Consider the following 16,561-nt stretch of genomic DNA (forward strand, 5'->3'; position numbering starts at 1 on the left):
TATGGGTCATATTGCCTGGAAGTCGGGTAAAACAGCCCTGCACTATTACATTAGGTGTTTAAGCTCAATGGACAGGGAGAAGTATTACACTATGCAAATTCATGTCCATATGATAATATGACTCCCTGGGGAATTGGCATGATAAAACCTATGCGAGTAGTTGCTCTGCTCTCACTTCTTATCCCCCCCCCCCTCCCGAGCAAGCGTAACGTCCTATCCAATCCCCACTCTGGTGTAACCCGGGCCGTGGCCTCCTTTGTTTTATTCGGGCTTCCTGTGTTATCGATAGCCGCTGACAGGAGCTCATCCCAGTTCAGTTTTCGAACAATTTCATAGTCCCCGTCAAGGAGAAGGAGAAAATTCATCCTTCCACTTTTCATCGATAGCGAGATGACCTCGAGCGTCCCATTCATCGTACGGCTTGTATCTAGCTCTGTATCTATCGCGAATCGAGCAGGAAGTGTTATCAGGGACATTCTAAAAAAAGGAGAACTCGGTATTATCGACAAGGTAAAGGGGGCATCGGGCGCTCTCTCGGAGAGCGGCTATCCATTCCCATCAAAATCAACGTTTTTCGAGCATTGGCAATGTGAAGAAAGTCTTCGTGTTTTAACGTCTTCCACATGATAACACTAGTCTTCGTTTTCAATACAAAATGGCGATAACTTTCTTATTCACCCAACTAACTGTCAAAATAACATTGTCGTTTATTAGTTGACCTTAGCTGTCAAATTAACCATCGTCCTACTACCGCGTATTTATATGATTTAACTTAAACGCAGACAACTACAAAAGTCATTATTAAGACTTGAGGATATTTATTTTCATACTGGTTCTGTTCCGCCTCTTTCGCAGTAAGTCGATAACTTTTCATTTTCACTTCACTATTCAGGATTGCCCGAAAAAAATTTTACTCGATCCTTCTACATAGCCCTCTCTATGTTTAGTTTTATAATGTTTTTGGTACACCATTCCCCAAATAACCCACTATTAAGCCGGATATGTGGTAGGAGCGATTATAGATAACGGGGACATCTCACTGTATTATGAGAGCTTTTAGGTAATAATTCATTCTTCCTCTTAAGAAAAATGATTCGATTTGTCGCTTTTTATCCCACAAAACTTTAAAGCTACTTAAAGAGCAACCATATTTTTATCAAATGAATTACTGAATGGATTCACGAGTTTTTATTGCAAGGACAAATGATCAGCCATAAGCAATGAGCTCCAACTTGACCAGCACCTGTTAAGCTGAAAATTGATCTTCCCTCATTACCAGGTTTTAGTATGCTTGACTTGTGTTATAAAAGAACACATCTCTGCATACTTATAAAGAGGAATTGTGTGTTGAGACAAGAAGTCAACTTCCAAATAAATATCCCAATTTTTTGTCAGTAAATATTCGAAATATTTGTCAGTTTGTCAAATGGTTAGAGCTAAAGATATTTTTAGTATTGGTATATAGATTTAGCCATTGTATTAAGGTGTAGCTCCTGAATACATACTGTATCTTTTACAAACTGCAGAAACGACGCAAAAAACAACTAATGAAATAAGCGTAATCATTTCAATTCCATGCAGACAAGAGTTTTTTTTCCATAGAAATAATGTATAAAGATCTTTTCACAAAGCAAAAAAGTATTGTAGAGAGACTAGCTCAGCATCCAGTGTTTATTTCAACTCATTTAGTATTTTACTGAAACATTATTCTCCTTGTTTTTTTACACAAGGATTTGTTTGCAAAAAAGCTGCAAAGCTGCTCACTATAAAAAAGTTACCTAATTGGTTATGAACTAGGTTTCTTTCCTAGTGAAGAATATCGAACAGCGAACCAGAGAGCACAATTCAATTTTCTTCACTATGATGAAAAGCTTATTGTAAGCAGCAGCTTTGTCATTCAAAGGATTGTTTATGTTTTGACTGCAGTTGTTGTATAAAAACTGTGTGATCATGAAAATGGCATCAAGTGTTCAAGAATATCAAGAGATCTAGAATATCAAAAGAAGAGAGATAATTGTCTGCAATAGGGGTTTTAGAGAGAAATTTTATATATGACAGTTAGAAGAGATAATGGAAGAAATAATTGCAACACATCTCTGGTTACAATTTCAGTATAACAGTGACTTATTTATGTGTATCTTGTATTAGTCTGCTGCAGGTTCCGGGAAGTTCGACCCACAGACTGAGGCTGACCGTGCTGCCCAGCGATGCATTATTGGCTCCTTACTGGTGCAGTTCCCTAGCCTGCGAATAGTAGGAGAAGAAGAGGTTTGTGTTTTGGTTGTTTTTGATATGCAGGCTGGATTGATTGAAGGGGCATGGATGGTTAGGTTTTTGTTGACTTTTCTTATTTTTGAATTATTATTATCCAAGGCCAAGTTTACAGTTGTTTTATCCAGGGCCCTGTGCAGCATAGTTTAAGACCCTCTGCTCAATATTTGATAAGACCACTCATTTGAAGCCTTTGGACCAGCGGAAAAATCCATTTGTATGATTATGTTTTGTTGTTAAAGGGCATTGACGCCAATGACCTGGGGGATGACTTACTAGTCACTAGCCAAGACTCTTCTATCTTAGATGTCAAATGCCCTGAAAACCTCAACAACATCAAAGCTGAAGATGTAAGTCTGACAAAGCACGACTACTATCGTATATTAAGGTCTATATAACCTTTCAGAGTTTATAGATTTGGTTAATTCTTTATATTTGCATCTTCCAAAGCTGAAGATGTAAGTCTGACAAAGCATGACTACTATCTTTTGTATAATTAGTGCAAACATCAACATGATCAAATTAAGCTTCAAATGCTCAAAAAACATCACCCTTGAACAGCCTCTGTCAAAGTACCAAGTATCCATTTTGGCTGATTTGGGGAAGCCAATGCTATATTTGTGACTGAATCTAGTAAAAAGTATATTAAAAAAGTATATTAAAGTCTATATAACCTTTCAGAGTTTATAGATTTGGTTAATTCTTTATATTTTCATCTTCCAAATGGTATGTAGTTCGTTTGAACTCAAATCTGTAATATTGAGGTATTTTGGTCAACCTTTGGAAAAAAGGCTGTGAACTGGAAGGCCTGGGTCCAGTCATTTGTGACGTAGATCATGTAGTGTTTTCATAACGACGATGGAAGTAGATTCCTGCACACTGACACAAGCCAACACGAGACTGCCATATTGGATATCAACAACATCTTTATTACCTCAAAACGAGGCAGGTACCACAGGGTATCCAAACTGGCTAACACTACAGATCAAGGCGTCAATCAAATTACATGAGAAAATATCAGCACATGCTATACTAGTTCCCATCTACATGAGTCTTCTTGGCTATTGCTGAAGATGGTTGTGTGGCTACAAATTGTACCATCATCTTGATATCTCAACCTTGTAGTCAACTGATTTTTTAACTTCAGGATACAAATCTGAAAATTTAGCAAAAACTTTATAGTCTGTAAGTTGATTTGGCGTTTTCCGCGCGCGCTGCATGTACAATCAAGAATGGCAACATGTACTGTTTTAGAAACCTACAACAAAACAATATTTTCTAATTTCGCACATAATTCTCTGCTTTAAATTATTCTTTGCTTCATTGTGGGTAGCATTGCAATAGAAAACACTTCGCCAATATTTTGTGGTATTGCTGTCCCTGAATTTAAACGGATTTAAGGAAAATATGTTGTTTTAGATTTTCCTGCCAAAACTCGTAATTATTCACTTGTTCAATCTCCTTTCGCACAGCCAAGAAAATTTTCAAAGATCTGAAGAAAATTCAAAATTCTATCAAATTCATTTCCCTTTTCAGAATTTGAAAGCTTATATATATATATTCTTTTGGCTAGATTGATATGAGTGAAAGGTTTTAAGAACTTAAAGTGTATTACAGACAGTTCCATACAGTTTACATTCATGAGCAGTTGATTTAGTTAGTCTTGAACAATAGGGGGTGGTAGGTTTGTCCCCCTGCACCCATCCCTAGCAATAAAGACCCTACTTCCACCCCCAACAACTCGACTGGATGGTCCACTCTAATGAAGGAAAAAATGCTTTAGGATGAGCTTAGAAGAGATGGTATACTAAATGGCTACAGGCCTGAGCTACAATATACTCCTGGCTTGAAAGCTCTGTCTCTAGAGATGGCAATTAAGCCCAGAAGTCTCCAGCTGTTCATGTATGTCACTCAATAGAGGTTTATGTGCAGTGAGAGACAATACCTCCAAGAAGATTAAGAGCTTTATATGTCCCAATTTACAGTTGTACAGTAGAGTGCCGCTGAAGGGAATAGCAGAGTGCCCACCCTTTTGACTTGGAGGAAGATCTATGGGATTAATATGAAGCTATCTTTTCTTACAGGTTGTTGTATGGGTGGACCCAGTAGATGGAACAAAGGAATTCACTGAAGGTGGCTTTTATAAGTTTATTTTATTGAATTGCAATAAGACACAAGATGTTTCTCTCCCACTTGTTTGACATGATCTTTCTGTCCCCAAAGAAATATTTTGTCACAACCAGTAGCAATAACAACCTATATGTTAATTGCGCTGTCTTCTCTTGTCACCAGGACTCCTGCACCACGCCACCGTCTTGATAGGCGTGTCCTACGAGGGGCGTCCTGTTGCTGGAGTCATCCATCAGCCATTCTTCGGCCATAATTCTTCTTCAGATCTCTCCAAACTTGGCAGAACTCTCTGGGGTATAAACGGTCTGGGCGCATTTGGATTCAAGACAAAGCCTATACCTGATGGCCGACGTATTATCACAACTACCCGCTCCCATTTGACACAGGATGTCACCGATGCTATAGCGGCAATGAAGCCCGAAAGTGTCCTTAAAGTAGGAGGTTCCGGTCAGTAAAAATTAAAATAAGAAAAAAGTCAAAATGTTGACATGTTCTTAGAGCTTTTAGCATATTTTTATTGGGGATAGAAAATCATTGTTTCTCTATAACAGATATTTAAGCCCAACCTCAGGTGGGTGAAAATTAAAATTAGAAAAAATGCCAAATGTTGACATGTTCTTAGGGCTAGTAGCATTTTTTTATGGGGGAAGGAAATCATTGGTTATTCTATATAAGGTATAAGCATGACCTGTAAAACTGTGAATACCAAAAAATATGTGTTGAAGTGTACTTGTTTTCAGGACTTGTTCTCTCTTCTTAGGTTATAAGGTCCTCCTCCTTCTTGATGGTGATGCTGATGGCTATATATTTGCCAGCCCAGGAACAAAGATGTGGGACACCTGTGCATGTCAAGCAATACTAGAGGCTGTGGGAGGCAAGCTGACCGATATCTGTGGCAATGAAGTGGTGTATGATTTTGATGCCGAATCCTATCTTAATAGGTTAGGTGTGGTTGCTGCACTAAGGGAACATGAATGGTATATCGAAATGATACCAGACACAGTAAGGGACGGACTCAGGAAAAAACAGAAACTTTGAGACCTTTTTTTACGAGTAAAAGGCAACAGAAGGCAGTGAAACACATGTTAAAAAATAGGCATGGAGTAAAAATGTAGGGAAAAAAGAGAACGTAATTGTCTCCCTAGGTCTTCCTAAATGCATCAGGATTAGGTTCATGTGTTGATACATTTAGGTAGAGCCTAGTATTTCGTTTCCTTTATTGTGAAAAGTGAATCTAGAGAGAGGAGAAAAGGTGATATATATTTTCAGAAAAATTCGATTTTCGATTAAGGGACATTGTAAAGTTTCAAAAATCTGAGAAAAAAACCTAGATATCCAATGGTTTCTTTTTGGAATGACCATCCATATATAGACAGAACTTGACTCCATATAATATGATATTCACAGCTTTTATTCGTATATTTTGGCACAATATTTCCAAAAAAAGGATAATTTTTGCCACCAGTTGGCCCTCCACCCCGCCCTCTCCTTTTGAAGTTTTCTCAGATGTTTGGGATTTTTTAACTTTTCAAGATCCCTAAACACTTTTAGAATTGCTTAATATTTGTACAAATGTATGATTAATAACTAAAACTTATCTGCATAAGAATCTTAAAGATTTTTCTAATGTTAAAGTCTGATGTAATCCTTAATTCTTTTCCAGACTTTTCTAAAATACCATGAATGACTAATTAGCAAAGATGTTTAATATTAGAGTAGGAATGTAGGGGTGTTCTATTGAAGCTAAGAGATGGAAAATAAGATATTTAAGGGAGGGATGGGGAAATTTCTTTTGCTGTAATCTCTTTTTAACTTTATAAACTTGGCTTCAATCTTTCTAGGTGGAGGGACCATCAAAATGTATATTAGTTAAGTGTTATATTATTGAATTTCAAAATAATGTGTATTAAGCATATGTAGCAAGATATTAATTACTGTATATTGTGGATGTGGTATAATTTTAGGAAGTACAACTTCTATATAATTTATACTACTGAAAAATAAATACTACTAGAAACCTTTGAGGTTCTCAGAGCAACTCAATGAATTTTTAACATTGTGCTAAATCCCCTCAATAATTTCCAACTCCTAACCACTCTCAGGCTTCCCTCATTCAAACTAACAGAATAAATGTTTTTTTATTGGTCAGAACCTTGCCAAAAGCATGACTGCTGGCACCATGCATAGTTTAAACACAGGCTATATGATAATTTGACTCTGAAATGAAGTCTAATGTCTTGTTAGTGTTGGATAGCACATATCCCTACTTTGACTGGATGTATTTGCCTTGGTTTCGCTCATGCAGCAAGCTCTGTTCCTATGCACTTGCGACCTTTCAAACGACATGCTGTGTAACCACCACCACCTGGTAAATGAGTAACTCAACCACATTTCGGAGTCAAATTATCCTATAGCCCGTGGTTTAACTGGTCAAGTCATGTTTAGTTGGAAGGAAAGTCAGGGAATGGTATCTGCAAGATCATGAAAAGTACATGCTATGCTCGGATATGAGAGGGACTTGTATTTTGTTGACAATAGCTCACAAAATGTTCTCCCAAATCCCTTTTTTTTTTTTCAGAAAACCTTTTCAATCAAGATTGACGGGAAACTATTTTAACTCTTTAAGCTTTATTTTTAGCCATTTCTGTATGCTGGTAGTGTTGCAGTCTGCCATGTGGTGGAAGCAAAGCTCATCTCAAAACAAGAAACAATTTTTGATAATGCTATTTGGTAGTTACTATAAGTAGTAATGAAAATGATCTAAGTTTCACCAACTGAAATAAACCATTAAGGACATATAAACAGAAAGGTCAATAATTTATTAAACCAATTAACCGCCTAACCAGAAAATATAAATACAAACAAACGAGTCATTTTTCAAATATTGTATTTTTTTAAAGCCTTATATAGTCTAATATGGGACCATCAGAATGAGCCTGCTCTTATTTAGGGTTATTTAAAAATATGAAAGTATGAGGTCCATCCCATTGCACGTCACAGGATTCTCAATGTTTGAAAATAAAACATTTCCAAATAACCGCAATCGAGCTGGCTAGAAGGTCAACTTTAAACAACTGAAATGTTGCTATTTGAAAATACACAAGTCTTTTGAGCTGTTACCCTTTCTTGACAACATTGTTAATTCAATGTTAAATAATTATGCCAAATATTTACATTATCTATACTTTAATTTTGTTTTATGCTCTTAATATTCTCCTTCAAAGGGAATTCAGTTTCCTTTGACTTGTCCGACGTGGCAATCTTTGACGTGTTTTGAGGTTTGCCTGTTCTAAGGACCTATCCCTTTGACGTCTAAGGTTGTATGCAGGGCGTGATTGTTGTTTCTTTTTATTGCTGGTAGTATGGACAGAGTGGTTTCTTCTTTTCCTTGGTGTTCTTGTGTTACTTTCGGAAAACGTACACTCCCTAAGGAAACCAATAGTAACAACATTAAGACTAAAATGAGAAGATAAGAGCAATAGATAAATCCTCAGAGGGTTTAATCCCTTAAAAATAAACTTTCATGTCAATTGGCTGCCAGAGAGACAGTCCTTTTTAAAGAATATCTTATTGTCTAAAGGAGCCCAGTGTTTGGGTGTGATTCTGATAAAGCTGACAGAAATCTTTGAAACCTTTGTTATGGTCCTGACAGGATTTTTGCTCCCTGAACATTGTAGAAAAAAAAACACAGAGAGAGAAAGTCAGAGAGAGCAGCTTTTTCACACTAGGGAGACCACTAAGGGACCAGGGATATCACAAACGCGAAACTCAATTTAAGTATACACATATTTTTTACTTTAACTGTGGCACTTTAAATTTGCACGAAAATATATAAATGCACTCACTTTGAATGGGTGTCTAGCTCCCATTCCCACATCTCAGCCCCACAGCCAGCATTCAAGCATTTCCTTACTCCAAGTTGAACCTGAATAGCAATATTATCCTCTGGAATACTCGGTCTAAAGCACGGGAACGCATCCATTGTTTGACAAGTCGGACATTTTTCCAAACCTTCTCGTCTCTCACCGTTCGAGTCATAAAGACATGCTTCACAAAGTCTGTGCTGGCAACTCCCGTAAACCATTCGCAGTCTAGGTGACCAACATATCAAACAGTTAAACCTTTGCTCAAAAGAACAACATCTAGTAGGAGAAAGCAGTACATTTGGTGATTTTGTAGCATGTGCTTTTTTACGACCGTCCGCCATTTTTTGCATTTATTGTTACACATATTCCCGCGTCTCGCTTTATGATAATCGTTACCTCAATTCTGATTGGCTAGACACAAACAAATGCGCTCCTGATTGGCTACCTCCTTGGTGATAGACAAAACAGATCGAAAAATTTCTTTCTAAGGGAGGTAGAGGATCGGCTTTGGATACGGACGGGAGGGACGAGGTTTACTGATTTCGAAATTCTTATATAGGGGAAGAAATTACCTCCCCAAAAAGCTCCTATTTTTACACATATACATAATTATGAAAATCATCACCGTTTTGGAAAATAATCAATTTGTAATCGATGCATCATGGACCCCTGAATTTCTTTTAATTTTGTGATCACGTGACTGTGCCACCAAAAACAGACACGAGAGCCGGGAGACAAAATGGCGTCCGGCGACGTCGAAGACATCATTCCTCCCTCGTATCCCGGCGAATCCTTTCTCTATCGCTCTCTCAAAAACACGATCTCTGGTACAGCGGGTGGGATCTCTGTTTGCTTGGTAGGACATCCTTTCGACACTTTAAAAGTCCGTCTGCAAACCCAGCCAGTCGACAGGCCGGTGTACAAGGGACTTGTCGACTGCTTCGTGAAAACTTTGAAATGGGAAGGCATTGGAGGGCTTTATAAAGGTGTAGGTAGGTTTGATTTTGCCACTTTAAAACAACCTATCTAAGTATCTACTTAAAAAAAGCTATATGCCTTGTTCAAGGAGCTTTGGCTGCATATTTTAAGTACTAGTGTGTAAGACGATATGGTGTTGCTATAATAAAGTTATGGCCTGATAAAATGCATCTTGACCTTACCCATGTAGCGATTAATTTTGAGTGTTCTGCTAGATCTTGAATGTATGAAAAACATAGGTGCGTGAAAAAAGTGTTTTAGTGTTTGTCAGTCAATTTTTTTTCATTTTAGCCAATCCTGTTTGTCAATCATAATCAGCTGCATGTTCTATATTTGTGTTAATGTTTCAAATAATATAGAGTAGTCAAAATCATAGCGCCAGGCCACCAGGTCGCAGGGTTGCCGGGTCACAGGGTCACCAGAAACTTGAAAAGTGATGGGGGTGCCGAATGAATGGTATACGTGGCAAATATTTGAAAAAAAATTCTCCTTCTTTTTGACTAGGCTCGGTTTCCAGCCGTTGTGGTGTCGTTTTCTGACTAAGTCCTCCCTTGGAACCGAGCCTACTCTCTAACAAGCTCTCCATTATTTTTGCCAATACAACATATAGCATGGTCATTTTGACTAGTACGCACCTTCATGAATAAGGGAAAGTTCATTTATTATCCCAAGGGGGGGGGGGCTGTGGATTTTGATAAAAGTAATGGATAAAATTAGTTGACCCCCCTTCAGGAGGAACAAAATTTTCCATGCTCCCCCCCCCCCCCTTACGCTTCCCCCATATTTTTGGTGCCCCGCCTCCCGAAAATCGAAGAAAGAAGGAGCAAAGAAAGGAACAGCCATTACAACGTTAAACAAACATGATGAAGAGATTAGCTGCAAGCTGGACAGAAAGTGGAGGGGAAGAAATTGGCTAAAACATTAATTCAGAAAAAGTGAAGGCACTAAATTTCTCAAAGATGCGACTAACTCCAGGTTGCAACCTGATAATGGTTGATGCTATAGATGACGTAAAAGGAGCAAAAAGGCTTTTTGATCTTCTGTAAGAAAAGCGCAGCATGAGAAGAAAAAAAAAGAGAGCGAGGAAGACAGCGAATCAGTTATGAGCGAGGATTTTGATGATGGAGAATAAGTGCTTATAGCATTAAAATGTTTTGTTTATATTTTAGATATGGAACATAAGCACTTTATAATATTATATAGCAGAAATCATAAAAGATGTATTTAGGGTGTATACAGGTTTGCATTGCATAGATAAAATGTGGCTTAAAGCCGCATTGTCACCAGTTTACTTCCGGTCGATTACCTAACAATCTCCGATGATTTTTAACGGAAAAAGCGAAAAATATTTCAAAATATTGAAAGCAGTGTGTCTATTGAAAGTTTCTTTAAGGATGTGATTGATAATTTAGAGCGGATGGCCTGTTTAATATCTCGGATTTTTATAGATTCTTTTTTCTTTTAGCAGTTGAGGTTTCTGTCGGACCTCCGGAACTAAACTGGTGACAATGCGGCTTTAATACGTATTCTGGACTCCTGGATTGTGCATACCATAAATAACTGCCCCCAAACCGAGACAAGTTAAACAAAGAAGTCTGATTAGACACTTCATCAAATTATATAGTAGAGGCAACACCCAAAGGAATCAGTGACCCTCCCTTCTAAAATCCAAACATTTTTTACACCCCCCTTTAGACCTAAAAAATTTCTCAAGGCCCCCCTGCAGTATCCTCACGACCCCCCCCTCCTCTGGATAAGCTCCAAAACTGTTTCTCTTTCTTCAAATAAAACAATTCTCAAATATGGGAAAAGGCCCACTTGATAAACGTATATAACAGATAAATCCTGAACACTGCAGAAAATCCACTTTGCAATTAGGAAAATTAGGTCTAATTTTTTGGATGTCACCCCCACCCCCACCCCCCAAGAAAATTCCAGGGTACAGGCCTGTTAAATGCCATATTTGAGAGTCTGCTTTAATAAATTAAACAATTTTTTAGATGATTTAGTGAAACAACAGCCATTGAATAATGAGGTTATCGCAGTTTTTAATTCTGAATTCCAGGTTCACCTATTGTGGGGCAGATGTTTTTCAGAGCAACACTGTTTGGATCATATTTTCAGGTATAAATTCTAGCTAAATATTTTGTCTAGCAGAATGAGTGACATGCAAAAACACCCTCTTTTCCTGTGATATAGTTTACAGCTTCATTTGCTGGCAAGGAGCGTGAGGGCCAACGCCTAACACTCCCTGAGTACTACGCATGCGGTGCAGGAACAGGGCTTGTTGTAGCATTCATTGAGGGACCTATTGACTTGGTAAGTAAACATTTTTTTTCTATTTATTACAATAAAAAAAAAGAAACACCACAAAAAAAATTATGAGACCCTCTGGCCACCCAAGATAGTGGTTCAGGTGACTAGAAGAAAAGGGTCTGTGAATATCCTTAAGCATTTTTCAGCCGTTCAGTCGATCAGTAATTCAGTAACTGGACCCTCTACTCTCAGGCTTGTACTGAGGGGGGAAGGGTTCAAGGCATATGCCTGCAGCCCCACAAAAGCACAAGTCTTGTCTTGATCCACATTAAAAAACTGTAAGGACTTTATATGGATTTTCTTACTATTTTCTGTTTTTTTTTTGTTTTTTTTTTTAATGGAAATGCTTGACTCATTGTTTGCTTTGTTTCATAGTTCAAGTCTAAGATGCAGGTTCAGATTATCAGGGCCCAGTCTGGGGCTCCCATACAGTACAGGAATGTGTTCCATGCAGGCTATACCATAGCCCAGACTTATGGCATCAGAGGTTGCTATCAGGGGCTATCAGCTACACTTGTAAGAAACATCCCGGCTAATGGATTCTTCTTTGGTAAGAATATACTAATTACAGATTGTTAGAGACATTTAGATCCAATGACCAGTTCCAGATCCATGAACAGTTACTGTCAGGATCCATATTTTGCAGGTAGTAATGAACACAATCACCCACTGATCCCCCATGAAGAAACATTCACTTCGTGAGATCTCTCTGCCCACCACTTATATCAATGTTTGGGATGGTGTGAAGAGGATCTCAAAATTCCCAATAATTAGCTTGTGATTGACATGATGTTAACCCATTGACTCCTGGCTATTTTTGAGCTGAATTTACAAAAAAACAGACTGAAAACAGATACCTCCCCCCTATTCTGAGATTTATACAGCCCGTCAAAGTCAAACACAGCTGCACCTAGTCAGTGGTATCCAAGCTTTCCAACAGTGCTTTGCGGTCCCCACTTTTAATCCCTCGTCGTTGTGCTTAAGGAAGCACAAATTGATGGTTGCTTGTATTTTTCATCAAAAATACAGCTATGAGCATATTAGGAGAGTGTCTCAGGACATCATGAAGTCTATTGGGGCATAATTGAGTGCTTTGCTTATGGATATTTACAAGCAAAGGTGGATTCATGATGATTTTTCTTGTTTGGCTTTGCCTGGATGAGAAAAAAATTTTCTAATGAATCACCACAGCTTTCCTAAATGCTGTATTTTCTGAAAAACCTCTCTCTCCCTTGTGTGGTATTTTGAACGTTTTATTGAGAGGGGTGATTATGCTTTTCTTTCCTTGTTCCATTTGAAATTTGTCAAAGAACCTGTGCATATCTTTAAGACCATTTATCCCTTAGACTGTGCCTGAGTATCTTCATCTTGTTGTGTTTATTTTGAATTTATGAATTTTTTTGGGTTGTGGGTACTTCTCAAAGCCGGTACAGGCCGGTTGAGGGGTCAATGTGTTAATATAGCTTTGATTGAAGTTATTTTCACACCATGTGACCACCTCTGCAAAAACGAATTTCTCTGACTTGTTTAGAAATAGTTTTAAAAGTTGTGTGAGTATGACGTTTGAATTACGCACAGGCACATACGCAGGGTGCTGAGAGGGGGGGGTGACGATTGTTCATTTACAAATGCCCCCCCCCTTTTTGGGAGCCAGGGGTCTGCTGGGTATGTAGCTGCCTAGCTCAGAGTGCACCTGAACCAAAATGTAGCTATAACTACTGTCTCTGTTGTGATTATCTTTTTTGGAGCATCGTTTTTGGTTGGCTTAAACCAAAAATCTGTTTATTCACCTTGCATGGCAATGCTGTTTTGTTTTATTTTGAGAAATGCTAAACTCAATATAAGCTGTTTTTATTGTAGGTACTTTAATGTGTATCTCATTTCTATTTTATAGGTTTTATAGCACATGAAAATATGTACAGTATCAGTAATGTCATGAAAACTGACCTGATGAGTTAATTTATTTGCAGGTTTCTATGAGTTCACCAAGAATCTACTAACGCCGGAGGGCGGTACAGTGAATGATGTATCCCCTCTTGGCCTGCTGACATCAGGCGCAATGGGCGGGTTCTTCTACTGGTTTTTGACTTACCCCACAGACCTGGTCAAGTCTTCCATGATGGCGGACCACTCAGACAAAGCCCTGAGGAAGTACCATGGCTACATAGATTGTGCCAGGAAGCTATACACAAATGAAGGCGGATGGAGGAGGTTTTACCGTGGGTTTACGCCGTGCTTGTTGAGGTCAATGCCAGCAAATGCTGCCATGTTTTTCACTGTTGAAACCCTTAGAAAATATTTCCCATAGCCCTTTATCTCAGTTAATACTTACTTGAAATGGAAGCGGACAATTTCTAAATGTGTATACTTACTTCATTCTGCTAGAATTCTTATATAGAGTGTGTAAAGACATAATTGATAAGGGTAAAGTAATAAGACTTTTGTACCTTATTTCAATTTACTAGGTAGGGGAAGGGTAGGCATGGTATCTTTAACAATTATAGAAACTGCAGAATATATAGAAACAAAATAATAGAAATATGGCTTGATGGATATATTAAATCAAGCATATGGTATTTTTCAATTCATATAGCAAAAATTATATTGTTAAAAAAATTCATTATATTCAAATCATGTATTATATTTTCTAATTTGTGAATACATCACCTTTCCATGTTGCACTGTAGTTTCTGAGTTATAGCCAAAATGTAACCCCATCGTACAATACTACTGAACACTAAGGCGCCGGAAGCACCTCATCTCTAAGGGTGAGGAAATATCCAAATGTCCCGTTATACAAGGATTGAATGGCTCTTCTCGGTGTTTCCTAAATGGTCATAAACTGCGCGGAAAACCCATGATAATAGCAAACGTTAGCATCCAGACCTCTTTTTTTAAGATGGCGGCCAGCAAGATCGTGGTAAACACGAATTTCTGTAAGTAAACAATTTCTCGACTAACACTGCTAGGGAAAAATAAAATCGATTGGAGTTCACTTCGAAATATAATGAAGATGATAAGGGATTGTCCTAGCAAGCCCCCCCAAAAACGACTCTTATCACCAAAACACATTGTTGCATCGCTTTGATGGTATGTTTGTGTTTATTTGTATACAACTTCTCATCTCGCTTGGGTGGTATGTTTTCGGTTCGGATACAGCTCCCCTAAATACCCTCTCGCGGCCACCTAAGCTGCTTCACTATGTCCTTTTTTCCCGCGCGTCTGATTGCGGGTTTCGGGTGGTCAGCCTCGTATTGAAGCCTCCAGCCAATTATCTGGCTGTTTGTCTTCGGATATGTCATTGACGTCACTTCCGGCTTGGCCTCTGACGTAGTTTTTGTCACTGCTTCCGTGGCGTCATCTTTTTTGTCGCCAATGTGCAAAGTCCGCTGCTGAAGCTGTTAAAAAGAACACCTTGTGGATTAAATTCAAAAAGGTAACCTCTGCTTATAGTTTTTTTCTCTGAATGTGCAGAGTGAACTCATCCTCTTAAAAAGCTGGTTGCTGAACAGACCTCTTAAAAGCTGGTTCGTAGAAGACTATGCAAACGTTTACTTTTGTACTTTTTGGCGCCGACATAATTAATGTTGTCGACGGTGAAGACCACCCAAGTGGAAGTCACGCTTGGACGTCACGCTTGCTACATCAGCTACAGTAACTGCTCTACATCGCACTTTTACGGAGAGAAATATAAACTGGACTCGAATTAACCGGAATAAGACCAGAATAAAATCAAATCATCCGAAAGAATGGGTTTTTTTTTCTTTTAAAATCTGCATTAGTTTTTGGGCCAGTTTCTGATCTGTTCAAAAAAAAAAAAAGAAAGAAACAAAATATTCCTACCTAGCTGCTATTATTTATTCCTACCTAGCTGCTATTTATACGAACAAACCCATATTTGTTCCCGTATTTTTTATTCAGTTGTATTAAACTATGTGTATGTGTAGGATCGCCTTTTGAAGATTTCACGCTAGTGTTGACTGAAATAGAAATTTAGCCTAAATTTGCTTAAGATCGCTAAAAACGCTGTAAAAAAATTTTTGACGTATTTCCAGCTGTACTAATTTATATATGCAGAAAATAGGCAATTTGTTTTGTTACTAACAATTACCCCTTTTGCTATAAGTTTCTGTTTAGTATCTGATTAGTTTCTGATTAGCATGTGTTTATTATCTAAGAAATTTTAGTATCCAAGATCACCGCGGTTGCGTGTGCTTCTCATGTCTGCCTGCAAGTTTCGTCCGATTCGCTTGACCCTCGAACCTATCAGACGACGAGTAAAGTATTTTACCTGCTCGTACTCTTGCGCGAGGAAGCCCCACTTGTCCGGCCACCGGCGCTGTGCGAACAGTTCCATTTTGACATGGTCCTTCCTAAGAACAACCACGGCAGCAAAGATAGCAAAAATCGAGAGAAAGTGGGGGAGAGATACCGTAAGACAAAATGCTTTAAGAAATGGTAAACGATCGCTCCCACTTCCAGATTGAAGAAGAACAATCACGTCGCGCCATTTTACTGCTCATAGCAAAGTCACACAAATTTACAGGCTAATTCAAGCAGGTCTGCTGAGACAATTTCAACCATATGTCGTGTCAAGTATCAGGCCTTCATTTTGATGTTATCTTGCTGTCGACGGTTGTGTTTTCAAAAATAAACGTGGAGTTACGCTCCACGGTTTAAGCTGCTAATTGCAACGGGCATGATATCGCAGAATAGGGGGATTGCTTGGGGTAATAATTCGATAGCCCTTTTATAATCACGATCGCCTTCATTCACTGTCTGTACGATCGCCTTCATTCACTGAATTTCGCTACAGGCACTTACCATATCTCATCCTTGTGGACGAAGTTACACGTTTTTATTTTTCCGCCACCACCAGACATTGAAAACGTCTAGTGGATGTCCTACAGTGCTTTGCGAGGTTTTCAAATAAAATGAAACGTCATAATTCATTATCAATACAAATTAAATTCCATGGAATTGCGCAACCAGTTCGCGTG

General features: G+C 38.4%; 3 protein-coding genes across 3 annotated transcripts; 2 read left to right on the forward strand and 1 right to left on the reverse strand.

Annotated features, from left to right (window-relative positions):
* Positions 1–272: 272 nt before the first annotated feature.
* LOC5509704 (3'(2'),5'-bisphosphate nucleotidase 1) lies at positions 273–5,505 on the forward strand. The gene is made up of 6 exons (XM_001630177.3): positions 273–510; positions 2,149–2,268; positions 2,514–2,621; positions 4,356–4,404; positions 4,564–4,848; positions 5,162–5,505. Exons 1-6 carry the CDS (start codon positions 391–393, stop codon positions 5,437–5,439), a joined length of 960 nt encoding a protein of 319 aa, XP_001630227.2. The 5' UTR covers positions 273–390; the 3' UTR covers positions 5,440–5,505.
* A 3,331-nt stretch (positions 5,506–8,836) lies between these two features.
* LOC5509703 (mitochondrial substrate carrier family protein G) lies at positions 8,837–14,239 on the forward strand. The gene is made up of 5 exons (XM_032378657.2): positions 8,837–9,259; positions 11,311–11,369; positions 11,445–11,564; positions 11,937–12,111; positions 13,532–14,239. Exons 1-5 carry the CDS (start codon positions 9,007–9,009, stop codon positions 13,867–13,869), a joined length of 945 nt encoding a protein of 314 aa, XP_032234548.2. The 5' UTR covers positions 8,837–9,006; the 3' UTR covers positions 13,870–14,239.
* A 405-nt stretch (positions 14,240–14,644) lies between these two features.
* Positions 14,645–16,537, reverse strand: LOC116616654 (uncharacterized protein C20orf85). Its single transcript, XM_032378658.2, has 3 exons — positions 16,386–16,537; positions 15,853–15,934; positions 14,645–14,959 (listed from the first exon to the last, which is right to left on the reverse strand). Exons 1-3 carry the CDS (start codon positions 16,442–16,444, stop codon positions 14,726–14,728), a joined length of 375 nt encoding a protein of 124 aa, XP_032234549.1. The 5' UTR covers positions 16,445–16,537; the 3' UTR covers positions 14,645–14,725.
* Between the last annotated feature and the right edge of the window lie 24 nt (positions 16,538–16,561).

Source organism: Nematostella vectensis, chromosome 7 (genome assembly GCF_932526225.1).
Source record: "Nematostella vectensis chromosome 7, jaNemVect1.1, whole genome shotgun sequence".
In the NCBI taxonomy this organism is placed as follows: Eukaryota; Metazoa; Cnidaria; class Anthozoa; order Actiniaria; family Edwardsiidae; genus Nematostella; species Nematostella vectensis.

Coding starts and splice junctions, on each gene's coding strand:
- LOC5509704 (XM_001630177.3), top strand. CDS start 391: ATGACCTCGAGCGTCCCATTCATCGTACGGCTTGTATCTAGCTCTGTA. Junction 2,269..2,513: donor GAATAGTAGGAGAAGAAGAG/GTTTGTGTTTTG, acceptor TTGTTGTTAAAG/GGCATTGACGCCAATGACCT. Junction 2,622..4,355: donor ACAACATCAAAGCTGAAGAT/GTAAGTCTGACA, acceptor CTTTTCTTACAG/GTTGTTGTATGGGTGGACCC.
- LOC5509703 (XM_032378657.2), top strand. CDS start 9,007: ATGGCGTCCGGCGACGTCGAAGACATCATTCCTCCCTCGTATCCCGGC. Junction 11,370..11,444: donor TGTTTGGATCATATTTTCAG/GTATAAATTCTA, acceptor CCTGTGATATAG/TTTACAGCTTCATTTGCTGG. Junction 11,565..11,936: donor TTGAGGGACCTATTGACTTG/GTAAGTAAACAT, acceptor TTTGTTTCATAG/TTCAAGTCTAAGATGCAGGT.
- LOC116616654 (XM_032378658.2), bottom strand. CDS start 16,444: ATGTCTGGTGGTGGCGGAAAAATAAAAACGTGTAACTTCGTCCACAAG. Junction 15,935..16,385: donor GTCCACAAGGATGAGATATG/GTAAGTGCCTGT, acceptor GGTTGTTCTTAG/GAAGGACCATGTCAAAATGG. Junction 14,960..15,852: donor TCGCGCAAGAGTACGAGCAG/GTAAAATACTTT, acceptor TCTTTTTAACAG/CTTCAGCAGCGGACTTTGCA.